The following is a 22918-nucleotide window of genomic DNA, read 5'->3' on the forward strand; positions in this document are numbered from 1 at the left end:
AAGAAGCACTTTGAGCTTGTACTGGGGCCGGGTATGAGGAGATTGATACAGTTGGTGAGGAGGTGACTCCTGTTTTTGAGCCCATGTTTTTCAGAACAGTTAAAATACATTTTATGATTAAAAACCCTCTTTAATTTGCAATAGATCAAAAAAAATTGAATATTTAAAGTTAAACAGCTTTACTTTTTTTGATTTTTCGTTTGTTTGTTTTGTTTTTCTTCCAGTATTGGGAATCAAACTCACAACCTTGAGCTTGCCAGGCAAGCGCTGTGCCGCTGAGCTAAATCCCCAGCCCCAAACAGCTTTACTTTTCAAAAGAAAATGAAATTTTTCAATTCTTAAAGTCACTAGATGCCAGGCATGGTGGCACACACCTATAATCCCAGCACTCGGGAGGCTGAGGCGGGAGGATCATTGCGAGTTCGAGACCAGCCTGGGCTACAAAGTGAGCTCAAGGCCAGCCTGAATTGCATAGTGAGACCCTGCCTCAAAAAGACAAAAAAATCCACAAAAAACAAAAAAGTCCCTAGATGACAGAACCTTGATACTGACCGCCCTGAAATCCCTTAGGGCATGGGGAAATTGATACCATTTCCAGTTGGGAGGGGTCAGTAAACTGTATCATTTTATAGAATACTAAATTGAAATAAGATCAAGAGCATTATAATAGATAATTTTTTGTTTTCACATTTTACATATTTTAGGGCTGGGAAGATGGCTCATTGGCACAGCGCCTACCTGGCAAGCACAAGGTCCTGAGTTCAATTCCCAGTACCAAAAAAAACCAAAACATTTTACATATTTTAGAAAAGAATACTAGCCTGGGTTTTCTGTTTTGTTTGGGTTTAATTTTTTTTCTCTTTTTTGTATGTATCAACTTTTAGGGGTTTGAGGCCAACCTGGGCTTCAAAGTGAGCTCAAGGTCAGCCTGACTTGCATAGTGAGACCCTGCCTCAAAAAGACAAAAAAAAAGAAAATAAACTTCAAGGGTTGCTGATGCAGAAGTCATTGGTGATTTAAATTACTCAGTTGCAATGTCAGTGCTCTTGAATACTGAAAGAGCAGTAGGTTTGTATAAATATATTTCTTCATTTAACACTTAAAGGAGAAAAGCTAAAATTGTACCAAACAGGAAGGCCTGAATGTTTGTCAGAGCCTGTGTGGGCTGGCGGAGCAGCTGGCTACCGGGAGATCAGTGTAAACTGCTCTGGAGGCTTCTCTGCTCCAGGCTGTCTTTCGCTTAAGTCAGCCTGAATTATCACCAAGCAGCTACAGCGAGTAAAAGTGACAGTTACATGTCTTCAGCTCTCTTTATAAATTTGTACAACTGAAATGAAATTTTATTTTTTCCTTGAGGTCTCTTCACAATTTACCAAAGAAAATCTTCCTGAGAGTTTACACTGCACTGTTGGAGTTGGCTTTTCTGAGGCTGCATTACAGTGCTGTGTTTACAAGGTCTTGCTATTTAGCTAGAAGTGTAGTGGCAAAACGTTTCAGGGCCTACTTTATCCTAAATCATAGCTGCTGAGCTTTTCCCGCTGGGAAGGCAGACTTTGTAATCTCAGATACCTGAGAAGTTCCCTAGGGAGCAGTTTTCTTAAAATTGGTTAAATGAAAAGGGCTTAAAACTGAACGCTGTCGGGCATGGTGGCGCATACCTATAATCCCAGCATTTGGGAGGCTGAGGCAGGAGGAATTGCCACAGAGTTTGAGGCCAGGTTGGGCTACATAGTGAGTTCAAAGGTAAGCCTGAACTACATAGCAAAACCCTGTCCCAAAGAAAAAACAAAAAACACAACGAAAACTGAATGCTAAATAAGTGAGCATAAAGTTGAAAAAAAAATCCTTTGCATTTATCATTCTACTACTTATTATAGTTAAATTTTTGCACAAATACTATTTATAACATGATAACTATCAATGAAGTCAATGGCCTGATGAGTAATTGATCTAAAGGTACAGGCATCTCTGCAGATGCCTGTCATTCTGTCAGCACTGTTAAGCCCTCTTTGGATATAATGTCTTCTCTTCTCAAACCTGAAGGTATTTCTCAGAAATATCTTCCCTTCATAGAGTTCATGTGTATATATTTATATGAATACATATTTTACATACATCAGTGATACCAAACAAGTTAAATTTTAGTTAACATAAGTAATTTTGTTTTAAATTAATGCTGCACCAGTTTCGAACAGAAAATATTAGATATGCCTGGCTATGTGGCTCAGTGGTAAAGCACTGGCTTAGTATGCATGAAGCCCTAGCTTCAATACCCAACGAGGTTAAAAAAATTTTTAGAAAAAATTAAATGTACAAACTAGATACCTATTATGAAGAAGTTCTGTCTTTCTCAATAAACTATGTGCTGTCTGTTCTTTTGTTTTGTTTTGGACATTTTGTTTTGTTTTGTTTTGTCTTGTCTTTTTGAGACAGGGTCTCACTATGCAGTTCAGGCTGGCCTTGAGCTCACTTTGTAGCCCAGGTTGGTCTCGATCTCCGAATGATCTTCCTGCCTCAGCCTCCCAAGTGCTGGGATTACAGGAGTGCGCCACCACGCCCAACCTCACTGTGCCTATTCTTATATAGTCAGTAAACTCTGTATGGTAAGAGCTGGGTGTGGGAATGCACACCGGTAATCGCAGCACTCAGAGGCTGAGGCAGGAAGGTTGTTGTGAGTTGGAGGCCAGTGAGTTCAAGACCAGCCTGAACTGCATAGCAAGACCCTGTCTCAAAAAGACCCCTCCTCCCAAAAAAATCTATACGATAGACTCTATAATTTGAAGTTTGAGCACTGCGTAAGTTTACATAATTCATAGCTTATCTTGTTTTCTTTCGCTGGGTTCGGGGAGGAGGTTGAGACAGGGTCTCACTATGCAATTCAGGCTGGCCTTGAACTTGATGAGGTAACCCATGGAAACCTTGAACTCATGGTGCTACTTTTGCCTCAGCCTCCCAAGTGCTGGGTTTATAGGCATGCACCACCACATCTGGCTATAGCCTGTTTTTTTCATTTGCTCTTCAAATGTTTCTAAAGCGGTTTTTTTTTTTAAAGCTGGGCTTGGTGGCTCATGCCTGTCACCTCAGCACATGGGAGGCAGCGGCGAGAGGACTGCCATGAGTTCAAGACCAGCCTGAACTGTGTAAAGAGAGCCTGTCTCAATAAACAAGGAAACAAACCAAACCAAAACTCATCAACCAAAGATGATCAAACCAGAATTTTTTTGCTAAAGAGGAATTTGAAAAATGATGAAATGGCTGGGAGTGCAGCTCAGTGGTAGAGTGCTTAAGCATTCATCAACCCTGTCTTCTGTCCCCAGAACCATTAAAAAAAAAAAAAGATGAAAGGGGCTGGGGATTTAGCTCAGTGGCACAGCGCCTGCCTGGCATGCGCAAGGTCATGAGTTCAATTCCTGGTACTGGAAAAATAAAAATAAAAAATAAAAAAGATAAAAAGTGATAAAATATAATACCATGAATTTAAATATGCAGAATTTACGTTAATCAGAATACTCATCAAATTTACATTTTTCTTCTTACTAGAATTTTCATACCACGTGATGCTCAACTTTATAATCCTAGGTGGAAGTTTTGTTGTTGTTGCTTTTCCTAGTCAGTGAAGCCTGTCTTTTCTTGAAAAAAGCACCAGCAGTTGTCAGGAGTGGAAAATAGGCCATGCTTAAAAGGGCAGTTTTTGCAGAATAACCTTGTTTTCTTATGTTTTTCTCCTGACTTACAAAAACTGCATGTAGGAGAAGGTTAAGTAAAGAATTTGGTTAGGTATCTAATAAAAATCTTTATTGAGTAAAGAGAAGATTTAAAGAAAAAATGTCAGTGGTAAAAATAGAGGTATGAAAAATCTGATTTATATGTGTAATATATTTTTATGGCCATAAGGACATATTATGCAATGGTTGTACTACACAGTAGATGATTTTTAATACTGTGCCAGTTGATACAAAAATAGATCTGCAGTAAGATCCCCTAAATAAAAATTGTGTACCACTTTCCTAAATAGTTACTACAGTTTCCTAAGTTTTCATTTTAACACATTAATAATTTCTGTGTTGACAGTGGGAAACAGGGTGCAGCTCATATTTTGACCTAGATATAACCGTGTCCACTATTTATTGTCAGAGTCCATGGTTTAGTAAAGCTGTTCTGCATTTAACTTTAAATATTAAACAGAATGTATCATGATATCGTAATAGTTTAAGATCCTAGCCGGGCCTGGTACCGCACGCCTGTAATCCCAGCACTTGGGAGGCAGAGGCAGGAGGATCGTTGCGAGATCGAGACCAGCCTGTGCTACAAAGTGAATTCATGGCCAGCCTGAACTGCACAGTGAGACCCTGTCTCAAAAATACAAAAAAAAAATAGTTTAAGATCCTTCATCTTTAATTTCTAATAAATGTGAAAAATATAATTTTAACATTATCTTCCTTTTTTTTAAATCATGAATCTAAACATTTTTAAACTAACTTTTCACTACTTTTTTTCAGTTAGCAGTATAAATTCTTTTCTTGGATCTGGGTGCTTTAATTTAGAATAATGATATTTCTCAGGACATTCTTGGGTTGTCTTTAACATAGTACACAAGTATTCAGACTTTTGCCATTAAATTCATTTTTCATGTAATGTTCATCTCTATGAAAGTTTTGTGGTTTAACAATCACTGTTACATACCTAAAATAGCCACAGATTCATTTGCATGAGGTATGTGAAAGTTATGTCTTGAAATGGATCTGTTAAATCCAGGATCTATTGTATGTTTGCAATGCTTTAACCTTCTCTTGATCCTCACATTTCTAGAGTTATCTGCAGTTAAAATTATGCTTCCTTTTAAAGATCTAACTGTTGCCGGGCATGGTGGCGCACGCCTGTAATCCCAGCACTCGGGAGGCTGAGGCAGGAGGATCGCTGTGAGTTCAGGCAAGCCTGGACTACATAGTGAGTTCAAGGTGAGCCTGCACTACACAGTGAGACCCTGCCTCAAAAGAACAAAACAAAATCATAAACAACAAAAAAAGATATGTCAGTTTCTTACAAAGGGAACATGTGTTGTCATTTATACATTCTTATGCGTTTATGTAGGTATATATGAAATTCAGTTTTTCAAACTGCATGATAGTTGCAGTATTATTCCCATCCCTGCCGTAAGAAAAAGTGTGCCACTTGATAAGCATGCAGTGAGCCCCAGTGAGACTTGCCCTCCGGTGCTTCTGCTTCGGTCTGGCAGCCAGTGTAAGATCGAGGTGAGGCAGGCGGTGGACGCTCACTGCCCACGCAGGCTGCGCTGTGGCTGGGCTAGCGCTGGCCGAGCCGGCCCTTGAGCACTGGGTGCACAGTCCGAAGCGAGGGGCTCTGTGCCAAGACAGACCTGGAAGGCGCTCAGTAGGAATGTTCAGACGCACTGAATGATGATTCCTCACAGTGCAGTAGTACACATGGTGTCAGCCCACACAGGTCAGCTTTTTATGAAATGTGATTGTATCGAGAGTTGATAACTTAGGCTTTCAGTTTTAGGAGGTTTCGAATGATTTCCTCTTCAATTAAACCCATCCTTTTCCTCCATTGTCTTTTAGTTCTTAAGACAGAAGAACAAGATAAGTCTCTACTGTGTATGTGTGTTTATCTCTCCGCACGTGTGTACAGCTATGCTAAGATGTGCTGCACGGCGTGTGCACATACACAGTGTGTGCTGATGTGTGTGCCGGGAAGGGCGGCTCTGCCTGTTGAACTGTGCTTGACTCGAGTATTTGATTGGATACAGTTGCTATGATTGTATTCATCAATTTTTCAGTAAAGTAATGTTTGTCTTTAAAATGGAAAATGTAAGGAGCTCTATTTTGTTTGGCCAGCTTATTGTTTGAGAAGCTTAAACTTAAGTTAACCTCATCCTTACGTATCTTGCTTACCGTATTACTGTGAAGTATTCTATTTTTGCAATGGTCTGTTTGAATTAAACTTCTAAAAGTATAAGAATCATAAAAAATCCCATTTTGTCATATTGTTGTATATTTACTATAAATTTATACTTTTAAATATGACCTTTAAAGTTGCTATATGGCATTTCCTTCTTATAGCTGTCCCAAGATGAATGTAGAGGCACATTATACAAATACAGACCCGAAGAAGTAGATATTGATGTAAGTATGAGTATCGTGTTTATTGCCAGTGTGCTGATAGTCTGCCCAAACCCTGCACACGAGCAGTGACCAGAGAGCTTCTTCCCATGCATCCAAAATTGATTTAACATAAAGTAAACTGGCTTTTTTTTCCTGTAGCACATAAATTACCACTTCCTGCCCCAGGTTGCCCACCCCCTGGTGCAGCTGTGAGCACTGAACAGCGCTTACCTGAAAAGTAAAGACTTACAGAGTAGAGAAGAGCTACAGAGGTCTGGAAACAAAAGTGACTGTGCCTTCGGGACAAGGGACCAGCCTCGGAGGTTCGGTCAGGGCTCCCGCGGGAGTTCTCGTTTAACTCCTCCCCGAGGCTGCTGAGGAGCAGACACTCTTCCCTGCTTCCCATGCCTTTATGCCACCAGCTCGCTCCTCCTCACCCTGACACCTCCCATTGGACACGGCCCGTGTCTTGTCTGACAGAGTTAGAGTAATCATTTCCAGAGGCAAACAGCAAAGCGGGCAAAGGCTCGACTTTCTGGCTTACTTGTCAGAATGCCATAAAGTTTAGCACTGTTTTTTGGGTTTTTGGGTTTTGCAGGGTTGTTTCATTTTGTTTTGGTTTTTGAGACATCAAAATTGAGTTTTTGTACTATCAAAATTACAGAGCCTTCTCATACGCTCATCATCTTGAAAGTGAGGTGCTGCTAGCTAGTGCACCGGCACATGCCTGACCTGAGCATTTGGGAGGCTGAGGCAGGAGCTCAAGTTTAAAGCCAATCTGGGCTGTAGAATGAGATCCTGTGTCAAAACAAAGGGAATGAACACTAAGCATTTAGATCAGAACTTGGACTGAGAGGTAGCTACCATGCATGAAGCCCTGGGCTCCATGCCCATCACTATGGGGGGAAAAACTATTGCAAATTATTTTTGTCCAAAGCAGTATTTTTATTGTATTATTACATTTGAGGATTATTTGTAAATGCAGCTGGGAATGGTGGTGGCTTACTCAGGACTGAGGCAGAAAGAGTGAGAGTTTGAGGCCATCCTAGGAAACCCAGTAAGACCATCTGTCAAGGAACAATCTAGCACATGCCCAGTCTCACCTGTGGTGACACATGCCTGTAATTCCAGCACTCAGTAGGCTGAGGCAGGAGGATCACTGTGAGTGGCAGGCCAGCCTGGGCTCTCTAGTGAATCCAAGGCTAGCCTGGACTACATAGCAAAATCCATCTCAAAAAAAAAAAAAAAAAAAAAGACAAAATTACCTCTTTGTGTATCACTCATTTTAGCTTATCCAATAGATGGGGGGGGCTCTTAGCTGTATTAAAATATTAGAATCATGGACTAAGGATATTTTGAAATGCATAAGTTAAATAGTATGGCAGAAATGTTTTTACATTGTGTGCATATTATTTTTCTGTCTTTATAAGCTGTATTTTAAATCTGATGTTACTGATTGAAATAAAAATCACCTCATGCCGGGTGTGGTGGTGCACACCTGTAATCCCAGCACTCGGAAGGCTGAGGCAGGAGAACTGTTGCAAGTTCAAGACCAGCCTCAACTACAAAGTGAGCTCAAGGCCAGCCTGAACAGCATAGCGAGACCCTGTCTCAAAAATACAGAAAAAAAAAAAGAAATGAAAATCACCTCATTTGGTATTCCATTCCTGTTTTTAATGGCTACCTACAGCCAATTCCAGAAAAAATTAAAAATTGCTAACAAATGACATCTTCTCTTACAACCTAGGCCAAGTTAAGCCGATTATGTGAACAAGATAAAGTGGTACATGCGCTGGAAGAGAAACTTCAGCAGCTCCACAAGGAAAAAGTAGGACAATTATGTTTGTTATCCGCCATGGATGTTACTTTACATGATGGTTATCAGGACATTGATGACTGCAGTAGAAAGAACTAATTTAGTGATGCAGAACATTAATTGTAATTCTTCTCATTATAACAGTACACGCTTGAGCAAGCCCTGCTGTCCGCCAGCCAGGAGATTGAGATGCACGCGGACAGCCCCGCCGCCATCCAGACCGTGGTGCTGCAGCGGGACGACCTGCAGAACGGGCTGCTGAGCACCTGCCGCGAGCTCTCTCGAGCCACCGCCGTACGTAACCGCGTCTGACGTGCTGCGCGGCTCTATGTAGTGGGCTGTCTTAGGAGTGCTTTTTATTATTATAACAAGAAGTGTTCGCCCCAGCGAAAATTGTTTAAAATGCATTAGAAGTATTACATTAAAGAAGTAAATAGGGGCTGGGGATGTAGCTCAGTGGCACAGCACCTGCCGCGCAAGCGGGAGGTCTGGAGTTTTGATTCCCAGTACCAAAAAAAGAAGTAAATAGTCCGGTATGGAGGCACATCCCTGTAGCCCCAGCACGCAGGAGGCTGAGGCAGGAAGATCTGTGAGTTTGAAGCCACCCTAGGCTATGTAGTGAGCTCAAGGCCAGCCTAAACTGCATAGCAAGACCCTGTCTCAAAAAACAAAACAAACAAACAAAAAAAAAATCATTTCAATATTTTGTAAATTTTAGGAGATAAACTCATTCAACCAGGTAATTTTTATAAAAATATCTGTGGAAGCATATGAGAAAACATCAGCATTGCCATTTCATAACTGCTGTGTAGTCTAAGTTCGGCTGACACGATGTAATTAACAGAATCTTCTAGCCCACAGCTGTGTGGCTTTATGAGTCTTTCAAGATTAGCAAACATACAGCAGTCCTGCCGGGATGCACTGGGTGTTTAGTGAGATGAAGCGGTGTGCTTTAGATCCCGGCCTGTTGTCATCTCAGGTTAGTCAGCCCCTACCCCAGCCTTTTAGAAATCCTGACAAAGCGGCCTCAGTGGAGAAAACGGACCCCCTTGTCTGTACCTTCCAGGGCCACAGGCAGCCCAGCTTGACTCAGGTCTTCACAGCCCAAGGGGCCAGAACCTGTTCAGAGCTTCCATCCTGAACCCCAAACTAACGTTCCAAGTATTTTATTTCTTGGTTTGGTTTTGTTTTATCTTGGGGGTGTTTTATTTTGTTTTGGTTTGATTCTTACTTTGATTTGGGGAGATTTTGCTTTTGTTTTTTAGCTATTAAAGTATTTATTATACCATGGTTTAAAGTAAGTCAAGCTGGACATGGTGGCGCACGCCTGTAATCCCAGCACTCGGGTGGCTGAGGGAGGAGGAGCTTTGTGAGTTCAAGACCAGCCTGGGCTACAAAGTGAGCTCAAGGCCAGCCCGAACTGCATAGGGAGACCCTGTCTCAAAAAGACAAAACAAAAAAATTGTTTACAGATATTTTAAAAATTAATATTTTTCTCTATTGTGAACTTAAAATCAGAGACCGTGTCTCACTTCTCTGAGTTGCTCTAACATCCAGCACTACGGGATAAACATTAACAATCTGATGAATGATGGAGCAATATGACGTACCCAGTGTGACAAAGTTAAAGATAAGAGGCCTAGAGCTTGAGTCTAGGCCTTATCACAGTCATGAGGACTTCGCTCCACGTGGGTTGTTACAGTATAGCCAGAGAGGAGACACAGGCATGCGGGATATTAACAACAAACAACAGAGTAGTCACTGGGCAGGGGGTGTAGCGCAGCGGTAGAGCATTTGTGCAGCACTGAGAAAAGCAAAGCACCATGCTGAGTGAGCTTTGCCGGGGGAAGCGGAAGCAGAGGGTGGTCAACGCAGGGCGGACTCTGTAAACCAGCTCCAGGGGAGAGCGGAAGAGACGCGCCTGCAGAGGCGGGAAATGGAACAGACGGGCTGGCTCACGTAGGAGATTTCCCATAGAGAACAGAGAACGTGGGACTGGGGGGAGAAGATGAAGCTGTCCACGCCAAGCTAATGGAACGTGCAGCGTCCCTAGGACCAAATCAAAGTGGTGGGCTGTTCTGATGTGGAGTTGACAGCTGTGTAGTAGTTTAGTGTCTTTTCTTGAAGTTCCTTTTTTTTTTTGAGACCGGATCTTACTGCGTAGCCCAGGCTGGCCTCAAACTTGTGGCAGTCCTCCTGTCTCAGCCTCCCAAGTGTTGGGATTTACACACATGTGCCGTCACACCCAGCTGAAATTTCAATTTTAGAAAATGCCTTCCCTTACCAGCTGAACTTAGTAAATTAAATCTCATCAGTAGGCTTAGAATTTGCTCATTCCTAAAATGAGCTCCAAGCCTGACGGGAAGTTTGTTCAAAATGCCCTGATAGAAATTGACTCGTTTGACTATCTCTTTTTTGGGTTCATATCCTGTATAGCCACCTTCCTAGGGTTTTTCCTTCAGCGTTTATCAGTTATGACAAACCCTCCGAATGCGTTCTTCTAAGACATGTCTTACTGCATAGAATACAAACTACGCGCTTGGTGCCGTTATGTAAACTTAGTATGTTTGTAGCTTGCGGGTGCAGATGTCAGCGTGTGCATAGCGTCGTACCGGGCGTATGGTTGGCACTCAATGACTGTTGACTAGATTGCAATCTGAATGGCATTTGTGCCGGCAGAATCTGAGTCAGTCCAGGGCTTCTTTCAGAGCCCCAGGCCTAGAGGTGTTACGGTAGCGTCTCCTAGATCGAAGCCTCATTGCTGAGATCGAACCTGCTCAGCCTGCAGGACGGGGAGGAGCGCAACACCTGGCCTGGCGCGAGGTGAGCGCAGAGAGCAGTGCACCTCGTGCATCTGACCGGCTGCTGATTCCTGCCGCCTTCGTGTTGCCCTCGCTGCCGCTTACCTTTGTCCGGCCCTGATTAAAGGGAAAGATTATACTGACAGCTATACCTTCAGATCAGTTTTTTAGTGCGTCCTAAATTGGCATTCCCCTCTGAGAGCAGAGCCCGAGGTGAGGAACTGATTTCAGACACTTTATTTGGAGGCTGGTTCCAGAAAGCAGAAATGAGGGAATGGAGCGAGCCGAGAAGAGGAGAAGCCAGTACAGGCTGCGCTCCTGGCCACGTCACTACCCTGGACAGCGAGACTTCGGGCCCACTGGGGACTCAGGACAGGAGTGGCTTCCCACTGCAGCCTGGGGTCCTTCACCCCACAAGCCCCTGGCACCTTCCCTCACGGCGAGCTCCCCACAGGACACTGCAAAACCTTGTGGGCAGGGGGTGCCGCTGCTGTCACCGCCGCTCAGGGAGCCCACACTGGCCCCGACTCCGGACCGCAGAGTTGTCCTGTCCTCCCCTGCTCCATTGGCTCACGGTGCCGCTGCTCTCATGCCAGACGCAAGAAGCACAGGGACGGAGGCACAGAGAGTTTGTGACTGAGAGGATCAGAGCTTCTGAAGAGATTTGTTTGTTTTTCACAGAAATCATCTGGCTTGAAAGTTAACAAAATCCTATGCAAATTCAATGGGATCACCTGCATCCTGTTCGTATTTTATCACCTCTGACACACAGATGAATGTGAGATTATGGAACACAAGTGATCCGCAAAGGTGACATAAGTAATAAGGGAGAGAGTACCTAAACCAGGGGCTTGCTGGACATGGTGGCGCACGCCTGTAATCCCAACACTTGGGCGGCTGAGGCAGGAGGATTAGTGCCAGTTCTAGGCCAACCTAAACTACATGGCAAGACCCTGTCTCCTTCCGCCCAAAAAAAAAAAATCGAGGGCTTTTCCTTCTCAGACACTAAAACCTCTGATCTCTTTCATTAGCGATGTGGTTATGTAACTAGTGCTCTCTGGCTCTTGGAATCAAATCTAGATTCTCTAACTCAAAAAAATCTAAAATTAAAAGAAGAAAGAGAAGAACAATCTAAAATTAGTAGCTGAGGAAAGGAACCTCAAGCAGGAGAAAGCAAGTACAAGGTCCCCATAAATCATGCTAGCAGATGGCTTTGGCACGTACCAGACACAGACTAGCAGCAGCGTAGGAAATACTGGTAATAACTGTGAACGTCTCTTGAGCAATTATTGCATCCTGGGTTCCACTGTATTTGTGTGGTACAGGCATGTAGTCTACATAACAATCTTTTGTTGTGGGTACCAGTACCATATTTAAAAATAGGAAACAGAAGCCAGGCATGGTGGTACATGCCTATAATCCCAGCACTTGAGAGGCTGAGGCAGGAGGATCACCACAAATTATCCCCCAGCCTGAGCTATGTAGTGAGACCCTGTCTCAAAACAAAGCCAAAGACAGGAGAGAGAGGCAATCCTTTAAAGGAATTGAAAGGGAAGCAATACCACCAAATTCTTTCCTGGAAGCAAGCATTATTCTGATATCGAAACCAGAAAAGGATCCAACCACAAAAGACAACTACAGGCCAATCTCCTAATGAACATAGGTGCAGAAATCCTCAATAAGATCCTGGCCAACAGAAGGCAGGAAATCATCAAGAACATACACCATGACCAAGCAGGAGTCATCCCAGGGAGGCAGGGATGATTCAGCATAAGCACACCAGTAAATGTTATACACTGTGTTGACAGAGCTAAGGACAAAAACCATGTGAGCGTCTCCACAAAGTCCCAACACCCATGTATGATCTATTATTAAAAATTTTTTCTAATCCCATCACTTGGGAGGCTGAGGCAGGTGGTTTGAGTGTGGCTACATGTTTGAGGCCAGCCTGGGCTACACAGAGAGTTCAAGGCTAGTCTTGACTACATGGCAAGACTGTTCAAAAAAAAAAAAAAGGACTTTTGCACAGCAAAAGAAACCACCAACAAAATGAAGAAACAATGCTAAGAGTCCAACTCACCCCAGGAAGAATGGCTACTATCAGGAAATCAACCAGTAACAAATGCTGGAGGGGCTGTGGGGGAAAAGGAACCCTTCTCCACTATTGGTGGGAATGTAGACTGGTGCAACTACTGTGGAAATTAGTGTGGAGATACCTCAGAAAACTAAAACTAGAGGTTCCATTTGACCCGCTGCTCCCCTTCTAACGTGTCTTTTCAAAAGAAAAGCATCAGATCACAGCAATACACACACACCCATGTTTATAGCGGCTCAGTTTGTAACAGCTGAGTCTTGGAAACAACCCAAATGCCCATCGGCGGATGAATAGATAAAGATGTGGCTTTTTTAAATAAATGGAGCACTGCTCAGCCATGAAGAAGAATAAACTGGAGGCTTTTCTAGGTAAATAGATGCATCTTGACCATACTCTTAAGTGAAATAAATTGGACACATGTAAATACTGCATTGTTTCTCTTGTGTGAGAAACCAAAAATGTACATAAAGACCAAAATGTATAATAGATATTGAAAATGGGAAGAAAACGTTCATATGGGGAGGGGGGCAAGGAAGGGGAGAGAGAGGAAGGAAGGAAGGGAAAAGAAAAAATGGAAGGAGAACATAGAAGCAAAACTTTTGTAAATAAGGAGGGGAAGAGGGGTTGAAGGGAGCAGGGAGGAATGGGGGAAAAGCAGCAGCAAGATGTCATGTAGAGGTGCAAACTCCCTGTGCTGAACATTGTCAGTGTATATATATATATACACTGTATGTGTATATATATATATATATATAAAATGCAGGAGAAAAAAAAGAAAAAAAGGGGCTGGGGATATAGCTCAGTGGCATAAGCACCTGTCTGGCAAGCGCAAGGTCATGAGTTCGATCCCCAGTACCGCAAAAAAAAAGAAAAGAAAAAAATAAGAATTTATTTTTTTTAGGGGCTGGGAATTTAGCTCAGCGGCAAAGCGCCTGCCTGGCAAGCGCAAGGTTGTGAGTTCAATTCCTGGTACCAGAAGAAAAACAAACAAACAAACAAAAAAAGAATTTATTTTTTTATTTTGCTTTCTTGTTTGTTTATTTGGGTTGGGGTTTTTTTGGCGAAGGGAGGGGATCCAACAGAGGCTTGCTGTGTATTCCAGGCTGGCCTCAAATTTATGGTGATTCTCCTGCCTTAGCGTCCCACCGTACTGAGGTGGATGTGCCCCACCATGCCTAGTTAATTCGCTTTCTTTCCCCTAGAGGTACTTGGTTCTCCCCACCCTACCTCAGGGGTTGAACCCAAGGCCTGGACCCAAGCTCTGCCTCCTCAGGAGGGAAGATGTGCCATGAGCCGGGCACAGTGGCACATGCCTGTAATCCCAGCTGTTCACGAGACAAGCAGGGGGCCCAGGTCAGCCGAGGCAATGAGGGAGATTCTGTGGAGGACAAAGGGTGTGACGAGCGGGGAGTGCTTGCCTAGCATGTACCGGGCCTTGGGCTTGTACTGCTGCAGCTTTACAAGATGGTTCACTGACGGCTGTTGAGAACGGTGGCAGTTTCCAAACACACTGCTTTTGTATTTGGGAATTTCCATTGTGTGTGCTGAGAGTAGCTGAGGGTAGACCTGCTGCACATCGCCATTGCTCGTGGCTGAGAGAGGAGAGTTCTCACCGTAAGCCTGGAAATGCAGTGTTAACCTTCAGACAATAAGATCATAGTATGTATCTGCCGTGGAACACTGTAATATAGTTAGATATTGAAATCCTCGTTTCAAAAAAAAAAAAAAAAAGAAATCCTCGTTTCGTGTTGTTTTGTTTTGTGCTGGGATTGAACCCAGGACCTCTGCACATTTTTCATTTGAGACCAGGTCTCACTAGTTTGTCCGGGCTGGGCTCAAACATTGAAGCCTCCGCCTCTGCCTTCTCAGTGGCTGGGACTGCGGGCCTGCACCAACGCCAGCCTTCCTCATTGAGGTTTTGAGAGTCTAGGCTCCCAGTGCCCCTGAGTGCACCGGACCCACTTGAAGAGTTCTTTTCTCCACAGTGGCCTGATCTTATCATTACAGACTATAAAAAGTGACCACAGTTGAAGCTCCCTGCTGCACCCTATAAACAGAGACTGATCACATTTGTGAAAACTCTCCTGCCATCACGGTAGCAAATCTCTGTCCTCCCTCAAGGCCAGGCATTTTTAAAACCTTTGTTGGGCCAGACGTGGTAGCCCATGCCTATAGTTCCAGCACTCGGAAGGCTGAGGCAGGAGTGTGTTTGAGGCCAGCCTGGGCTATATAGTGAGCTTAAGACGAGCCTGAATTACAGAGCAAGACCCTTTCTCCAAAAAAAAAAAAAAATAGAAGTTTTAGCGTTGTATTCATATAATCTATTAAGTTTCTTCATTTCTTTGTTTGTTTTGATTGTTTTCTGAGACAGGGTCTCACTAAGTTGCCCAGGCTGCCCTTCAGGTGATAGTCTCAAGCAATCCTGCCGCCTCAGCCTCCTGAATAACTGGGATTACAGGAATGCGCAGCCACACCTAATATATATGAAATTCTTGAGTAAAATATTCAGCCGGGTATTGGGAAGAACTGGCCATTTCTCCGTCTCGCCCCTTGTTGACTTGTGTCACTGTCCAGCCCTGAGACTTGTCGCGGGAGCCAAGAGAGCAACAGGGCAGCCCAGCAGGATTATGGGCCTGCGGCCACGCTGGCAGGGGGCTCGGAAGCCTGTTGCGCGTCTTTGCACCCAGACTGTGGCGAGGTCCCCTCTTGCCCTCCGTGCTGTTTCTCCAGGAAGCACAAGGCTCCCGCACTGAGTTGTGCTTGTGTTTGGGTGTCTGTCAGGCCCCTTCTGCCCCCTCTGAAGCCTCCGTGGGCCCCTGTGTGAATGCCCAGCCTTCGTGACCCACGCAGATTAGAAGGTGGCGAGAAGCAAATTTGGTTAAAAAAGGAGAAAGACCAGTTTCCACATTTATTCAAGTAAAAAGTTTGCTCTAGCCAAGAGACTAATATTTACATAATATAGATGAGATAAAAATCTTTAGTGCGTTATCACTTTGCCTTTTTAAAATTTAATTCCTATAAAACCTGCTTAATAGACTCCCTAGATTATCCACATAATGTAGAAATGATAAAATTTTCAGTGCTTTATCTCTTTGCTTTTTTTTAATTCAATATAATTCACTTTAAAACCAGCTTAAGGAAATCTTTTAAATGCACAAAGCAATTATTCCAAAGGCCAAGTTTCAATACTCATTTTAATTTTTTAAAGTGTGCTCCTGGAATAATTCTTCATTACCTCACTTTTTTAAGCTAGTTGCAGAATACAAATTAAAATAACTCTTTAAAGAACCTTTAGGCTGATCTCAGTGGTGCATACCTGTAATCCCAGCTGCCTGAGAGGCGGATTGAGAGCCCAGGAACAGCCTGGGCAATGTACCTGCGATGCCCTGTGTCAAACGAAAAGTACTGGGGATAGCGTGTGGTGCAGGTACTGCTGGTTCAGTCCCTACTAGTACAGGAGCGGAGAGGGAGAGAGAACTTTTAGGATGTTACCTGTGTTGCTGCTTTTTTAAAAAAATGTGTGCATATATGCGCATGCGTGGAAGGGTACTGGGGGACAAGCTGGGGGTAATGCACCCTGGAGCTACACCCCCAGCCCTGGTGTGCCCCAGACTTCTTGCCCTTGTTAAACTGAATTTACAGGGCTGCTTCATTCAGCTCACGGCAACAGTTCCCTAGCTTAGTAAGGTTCTGAGAGCGTTACTAATTCATGTAATTACAATAGTCAGTCCTTGTTTGTTGGGTCATTTTACATTTGCCAAAGCCACACTAAATTGTGGCAATAAAATAGAAATTAAATACCCCCCTTGCCGCCAGCTTAGCTGTTTGCTACCCTACTGTGTAGTGCTCTGGAGTGTCTAGGGGCGCCGCACCCCCATAGAAAGGTATCCCTGCAGCAGGACAAGGTGATGTGTTTTACAGCACTGGTGGAGCCATTCTACGTTCCAGAGGAAGCTTCTCTGTGATTTTATGGTGTGAATGTAATTGATTTTTCTCAAAAAGAAAGCCAAAGGCAGATAGCTTCTATATTGAATCTATGAGCAGGATTCATTGAAGGGTTCATGTAGTGGACAAAATTTAGTTTGGTATTGTTACATTAATGTTGAGTTTATTCTACAGAAACTTACTCAAGCTTCTAGTATTATTGAAAATCTAATAAGCTAAAAAACAAAGTATTCAGTATTTTTATTCATGGGAAACTTGCCTTTGTTTTTTGAGATAAGCTCTTACTACATTGTCCAGGCTAGGCTTGAACTCTTGGCAGTCCTTCTGCCCCAACCTCCCAAGGGCGGAGATTACAGGAGTGCACCACCTCGCCTGGCCCATTCATGGGAAACTTTTATTCAGGACAGTCAGGAGTGTATCTGTACCTCTTCCTCATTTTACAAAACTACCTTCAAGAAGAACTGACCATGTTCCCAAGAATAAATCAAACTGTTTCCTACAGATAACGCTCTATACATAGCAGAACTAATTCAAATATTTTGGTGTCATAAAGGAATCATTGTTAGGTGAGTTGTGTTTTGTTTTTAAAAATTTCAGAACAACAGCAACGCAGTACAAATACTTAGGTTGTGCAGTGAGTTTTTATTCAAGTAAAGGAAAAAGAAAATGAAAATAAGTTATAGAAATCTTTATCTTGCACTGTGTAGACTACAGTTTTCTAAACCCAGAAGGGTCTTAGCTGGCGTGAGAAGCCGAGGGCACGTTCTCCCCGCGAGCGGGGCTGACGCTCTGGTTGCAGGAGCTGGAGCGAGCGTGGCGCGAGTACGACAAGCTGGAGTACGACGTGACCGTGACCCGGAACCAGATGCAGGAGCAGCTGGACCGCCTCGGCGAGGTGCAGGTGCGGACGCGAGCATTGTCCCAGGCTCTTCACTCACTGACAGCTGCTGTGCAGCCCACCCTGCTGCGGTCACCTCCTCACTGCCAGCCGTCGCCACGCGGCTCTGCGTACTCAGTACTCACAGGGGAGCCCGTCGCTCTTGTTTAAAAGCTCTCTATGCGGCTGGGCATGTGGTGACCCGGGGTGTCCTGTGCCTCCTCACGGTCTCAGCTACTTGCCTTTCAGAAGCCCACATGTGACCTGGTCATGAGCTGTTGGGTTATATGACTTTTTTATGCTTTTTAATTTTTTTTAAATTATTTTAAAATAGGCATGGTGGCTCATATCTGTAATCCCAGCACTCAGGAGGCTGAGGCAGGAAGATCATTGGGAGTTTGAGGCCAGCCTGGGCTATAAAGTGAGGTCAAGGCCGGCCTGAACTGCATAGTGAGACCTTATCTCAAAAAGATTAAGAAAATAAAATAAATTATTTCAAAACAGGCATGTTTGCTCACACCTGTAGTCACAGCACTCGGGAGGCTGAGGCAGGAGGATTCCCAAAAGCTCGAGGCCAGCCTCAACTACATAGTGAGTTCAAGGCCAGCCTGGACTACATAGTGAGACCCTGTCTCAACAAAACAAAACAAAATAATAAAATAAAAAATTATTGTAGTCCATTGTGTTTTTTCTTTTTTGTTTTGTTTTGGTTTTTGAGACAGCGTCTCCCTATGCAGTTCAGGCTGGTCTGGAGCTCACGTAGCCCAAGCTGGTCTCGAACTCACAACTATCTTCCTGCCTCAGCCTTCCGAGTGCTGGGATTACAGGCGTGCACCACCACACCCAGCACTGCTTATTTTTTTTTCTTTTTTTTTTTGGTTTTTCTCCGGTACTGGGAACCGAACTCACGACCTTGCGCTTGCCGGGCATGCGCTTTGCCGCTGAGCTAAATCCCCAGCACCCCCAGCATTGCTTATTAAATGTCTTGTCAAACTGTTCAGCCTACTCCTAATGAACAAGTTGTGGGCGGAGCCAGCCCATTTGAGACACAGAATGCACTTTGCAAACAGGCAGATCTAGTGTGGAGTTCTAGGCTTAGTCTTCTTATCTGCAGAACAAATAGCAGCTGTCTCAGAATGTTGCTCTGAGGAGTGGAGATATGTGTATATTTTAAGAAAACAGCAAAAGTCACTTGGCACTGAGGACTCTCTGCAAGTGTGATCATCTGCATTGAAAACCTAGTGCCCCCACAGACCAATACAGCCGTTACAGGCTTCGTAGGATCTACTCAGAAAGCCGTTGTCCTCTGCCTATGCCACACGTGCCCCTGCCCACATGCAGCTGTTGGGCATGAGAATTATGGCTGTTGTGAAAAACAACTGAACTTTCAATTTTATTCATTTTAGTTATTTAGCCATATGTCTCTGTGGCTTCTGTATAAAATACTGAAATTACACTTCCAGTAACCACTACAAAGATTAGAGACTAAGGCTGGGCATGGAGGCACGCATGTGTAATCCCTGTACCGGGGAGGCTGAGGCAGGACGATCACTGCAAGCTTTCAAGGCCAGCCTGGACTATATAATGAGACCCTGTCACAAAAGAAGAGAAAAAAAAATAGTCCAGCTTGCGTTACATAGTAAGTTCATGGCCAGCCCGAACTATGAGACCTCGTCTCAAAAAACAAGAGCAAGCCAGGCATGGTGGCACACTCCTGTAATCCCAGCACTTGGGAGGCTGAGGCAGGAGGATCATTGGGAGTTCAAGGCCAGCCTGGGGTACAAAGTGAGCTCAAGGCCAGCCTGAACTGCACAGTGAGACCCTGCCTTGAAAAGACAAAAAATAAAATAACTTTTTTTAAAACAGGCATTGTGGCTCATGCTTGTAATCCCAGCACTTGGAAGGCTGAGGCAGGAGGACTGTTGTGAGTTCGAGACCAGCCTGGGCTACAAAGTGAGCTCAAGGCCAGCGTGAACTGCATTGTGAGACCCTGCCTCAAAAAAGAACCCCCCCCAAAAAAAAAAAAAATATATATATATATATATATCAGTAAATAGCATAGTTACCTATGCTGAAATAGATTGGCACACCTTTTCTCTTAAAGGTCAGATATAAAGTATTTTAGGCACTGCAAACATACGTTACATACTGTGTTACACATTGTATTATTTGGTGGTGTGGGCGGTTGTTGAGAGGGTTTCCACGTATAGTCTAGGCTGGCCTTGAACTCACTGTGTAACCCATGCTGGCCTCGAACTCCCAGTGATCCTCCTGCCTCAGCCTCGAGTGCTGATCTGTGGATGCATGGTCGGTAGGGCATCCTTCCTGGGGGGGGACATTCCGGCCTCTTCCACCCGTGACTGCCGGTCTCCCCGCAGAGCGAGGCGGCGGGCCTGGAGCGTGCACAGCTGCAGAAGGAGCTCTGGCGGATCCAGGACGTGGTGGAGGGGCTCAGCCAGCACAAGCAGCTGCGGGGCACGGCCGAGGCCGGTGAGTGGCCGCAGTCCACTGGCGTCCAAATAGGTGACACACATAGTTGGACTTCTTTTGCTATTTTAACGGGTTTTGCATGAGAACTCCTTATAACATTACATTAATACAGAAGGTATAAAAGCTGCGCCCATGCAAACGTAATCAGTGTTTTGCTTGTATGACTGTAACACGTGCGGGCTGCGGCTTTAGTTCCTTTCTCCCACTCTTCTGCAGTTTGTCCCTCCAGGTGCAGGTGTGGAGCCGAGCTTCTGCGCACACCTAGGCACGTGCTCCCCTGAGCTCGCCCGCCGGCCCTTCCGGTCTCCTGCGGGGGCGGGGCTTCCTTCCCACTGCGCCTTGCGTGCCGGAGCGTGCGCCGTGCAGCCGCCGGCCCTGTGTTGTTTCCCAGAGTCTGGTTTCGCTGCCTTAGCCATGCTGTAGTGCACATCATTGCGCATGCACCAGGACGCGTTGCTAGGACTCGGTCCACTGTGATGGAGCCATATTGTTTTCCTAGAGGAGGATCTATGACTGAGCCTGCGCTGCTGTTGTCTGCTCGCTTAGCCATACGTTTCGCTTCAACCAAATATTTCAGTCTGTATTTTTACGATGTAATTGTTTTCAATCATGAAGTTATTAATAATTAAGAGACTCTAAACTGAAGATTGTATTTAAAATAGGTGAAATATTATTTCTGTATATTAGAAAAATGTGTTTAGTATAAACAGTTATCTTTCTAATTTTGTCCAACAGGAGTGCCAGGATCAAAACCTTTCACAACAGTTAAGTACAAAAATGAGGTAAGTTTGGATCGGTTTTCTAGCAGTAAGCTACTTTAAATGTGTAACATGAATTAGAAGTAACGAAGTCTACTCTTGTATCACAAATGCTTTTTAAATATATTGAAACTTTTTTTAACCTTAAAATTTTATTGGTTTAATTACGGTGCTTCTAACATAGTTTTTCTTTCATTGATGCAAAAGAGTATTGAAACACCGCTTTTCTCATCTGTTAGGACTGTAACGCTGTCATAACTTTGTCTAAGTAATTTGAATACTTACAATGACTTCTTCTACTGTGTACAATTTGGGGGATGATTGACAGCTAAGTTGGTTCTGTGTTGTGCATGGCATAAAGGAATTTCCACTATAAAGAGATACTGTCAACCTAGTTGAAAGAACCTGTGGTCTTGAATTTTGTATAAAAGCCCCAGAAAATGTTTCTTTTTTTCCTCTCTTACAGATACAGGGGGGAAAAAAACTACAGAAGCCTAATGATACATTTTAGAAAGGCAGAAATTTGTTCTTATTTTTGTCGTGGTTACTTTCACATATAAAATAAAATTAATAGTAATGTTTCTGTGCATCAAAAAAAGTTGCAGAAAGTAAAGAATAATGCTTTAATCAGTTCTTCTCTTTGTAAAGCAAAGTACAGTAGTTTGCCACGGCAGTCTTTTGCAGTACTGAGTTTCAGAATAAAGCTAGCCTGCATTTTATAGGGAAAAAAAATGCATACAACCAGACTTAAAACCAGATTATTGGCTATCCTAAAAAAAAAGTCTGGTTGCACTTTTCCATATGAGATGTTCGGTTTGACAGTGTCCCTTTAAGGATCGGGAAGTCAGTTTACGTTGATGTACCATTGCAAAGAATTGCGTTGATGTACCATTGCAAAGAATTGCGACGTGCTTAATTCAATCTGCTTATCTAAACAAGGTGACTGTTCTACAATCTTTAGGAAGAGGAAGTAGCCCCACCTCGTCCTCCACTTCCTCGGTCCTATGACTGTACAGAGCAGCCTCCCATAGCCCCCCCTCTGCCCAGTGACAGCAGCTCCTTGCTCTGTTATAGCAGGGGCCCCGTGCATCTGCCAGAAGACCAGAAGCCTCGCCAGGTGCAAGGGCACCCGAGAAATGGAGCTCACTGTGTAAGTGGCTGCCAGGCCACGCCGACCCACCCAGCCTGCCCCCTCATGGGAGATTGCTTGACACCCAAGCTTGTTTTCGTTATAATCCTGCCTGTAGCCGGTGCTGTTCTGTTTCTACATTATCATTTGTGTTTTTCCTGTTTTGGTTTTACCATTCTCGCTTTTTAATATTTTCATAACTTTTAATATTTCATAACATTTTTTTCATAAAGTGGTTGCTTTACCCCTGTTGAAGGAGCCATATTTTAAATATATTATTTCAGAATACTAGAGGGAAATTTGTATCTCCCAATCAAAAGAAGAAAAAAGCAGATTTTATTAGGAGTGGTGCAAGGGTGGAGACTGGACAGTTTGGACTCGAAAAAATGCTTAAAAGATAGGGATGTGGCCACGTAGAGCTCTTAGCCACAGCCACTGGAAATAGGAGACTTGGCGCCAGATGTGGCCCAGACCTGTAATCCCAGCACTCAGGAAGCTGAGGCAGGGGGATCACAAGTGTGAGCCCAGGCAGGGCAGCTTATAGACTTCACAAGACTGTGTCGCAAAATAAAAATACACAAAGGGTTTGGGGGTGTAGCTCATCAGTGTGAGGCCCTGGGTTCAGTCCCCCAGTGGCGTGAAAGAAAGAAGGGGGTGTGGGATAAGAGGTTTGGAATTAGGTAAACAACTCTGAAACGTAAAATGCAAGAAAAAGAGTAAGAGAAACAAGCCAGATGTGGTGGTATACGCCTGTAATCCCAGCACTCGGGAGGATGAGGCAGGAGGATTCTTGCAAGTTCAAGACCAGCCTGGGCTACAAAGTGAGCTCAAGGTCAGCCTGAACTGCATAGCGAGACCCTGTCTCAAAAAAAAAAAAAAAAA

The 22918-nt window shown here is 44.0% G+C and overlaps 1 protein-coding gene across 4 annotated transcripts in view; it reads left to right on the forward strand.

Annotated features, from left to right (window-relative positions):
* Plekha5 (pleckstrin homology domain containing, family A member 5) overlaps positions 1-22918 on the forward strand; it is a gene marked incomplete at its 5' end in the record, with an annotated part of 231068 nt that overhangs the window by 186573 nt on the left and 21577 nt on the right. The window contains 8 exon segments of one of the 4 annotated variants that reach the window (XM_013511432.1): positions 5583-5618; positions 6084-6146; positions 7873-7953; positions 8086-8235; positions 17582-17683; positions 20038-20149; positions 20885-20931; positions 21869-22057. In XM_013511432.1, coding sequence (XP_013366886.1) covers positions 5583-5618; positions 6084-6146; positions 7873-7953; positions 8086-8235; positions 17582-17683; positions 20038-20149; positions 20885-20931; positions 21869-22057 — 780 coding nt within the window. 4 annotated transcript variants of the gene reach the window in all.

Source organism: Chinchilla lanigera, unplaced genomic scaffold, assembly GCF_000276665.1.
Source record: "Chinchilla lanigera isolate Chin_1 unplaced genomic scaffold, ChiLan1.0 scaffold00012, whole genome shotgun sequence".
Lineage (NCBI taxonomy): Eukaryota > Metazoa > Chordata > Mammalia > Rodentia > Chinchillidae > Chinchilla > Chinchilla lanigera.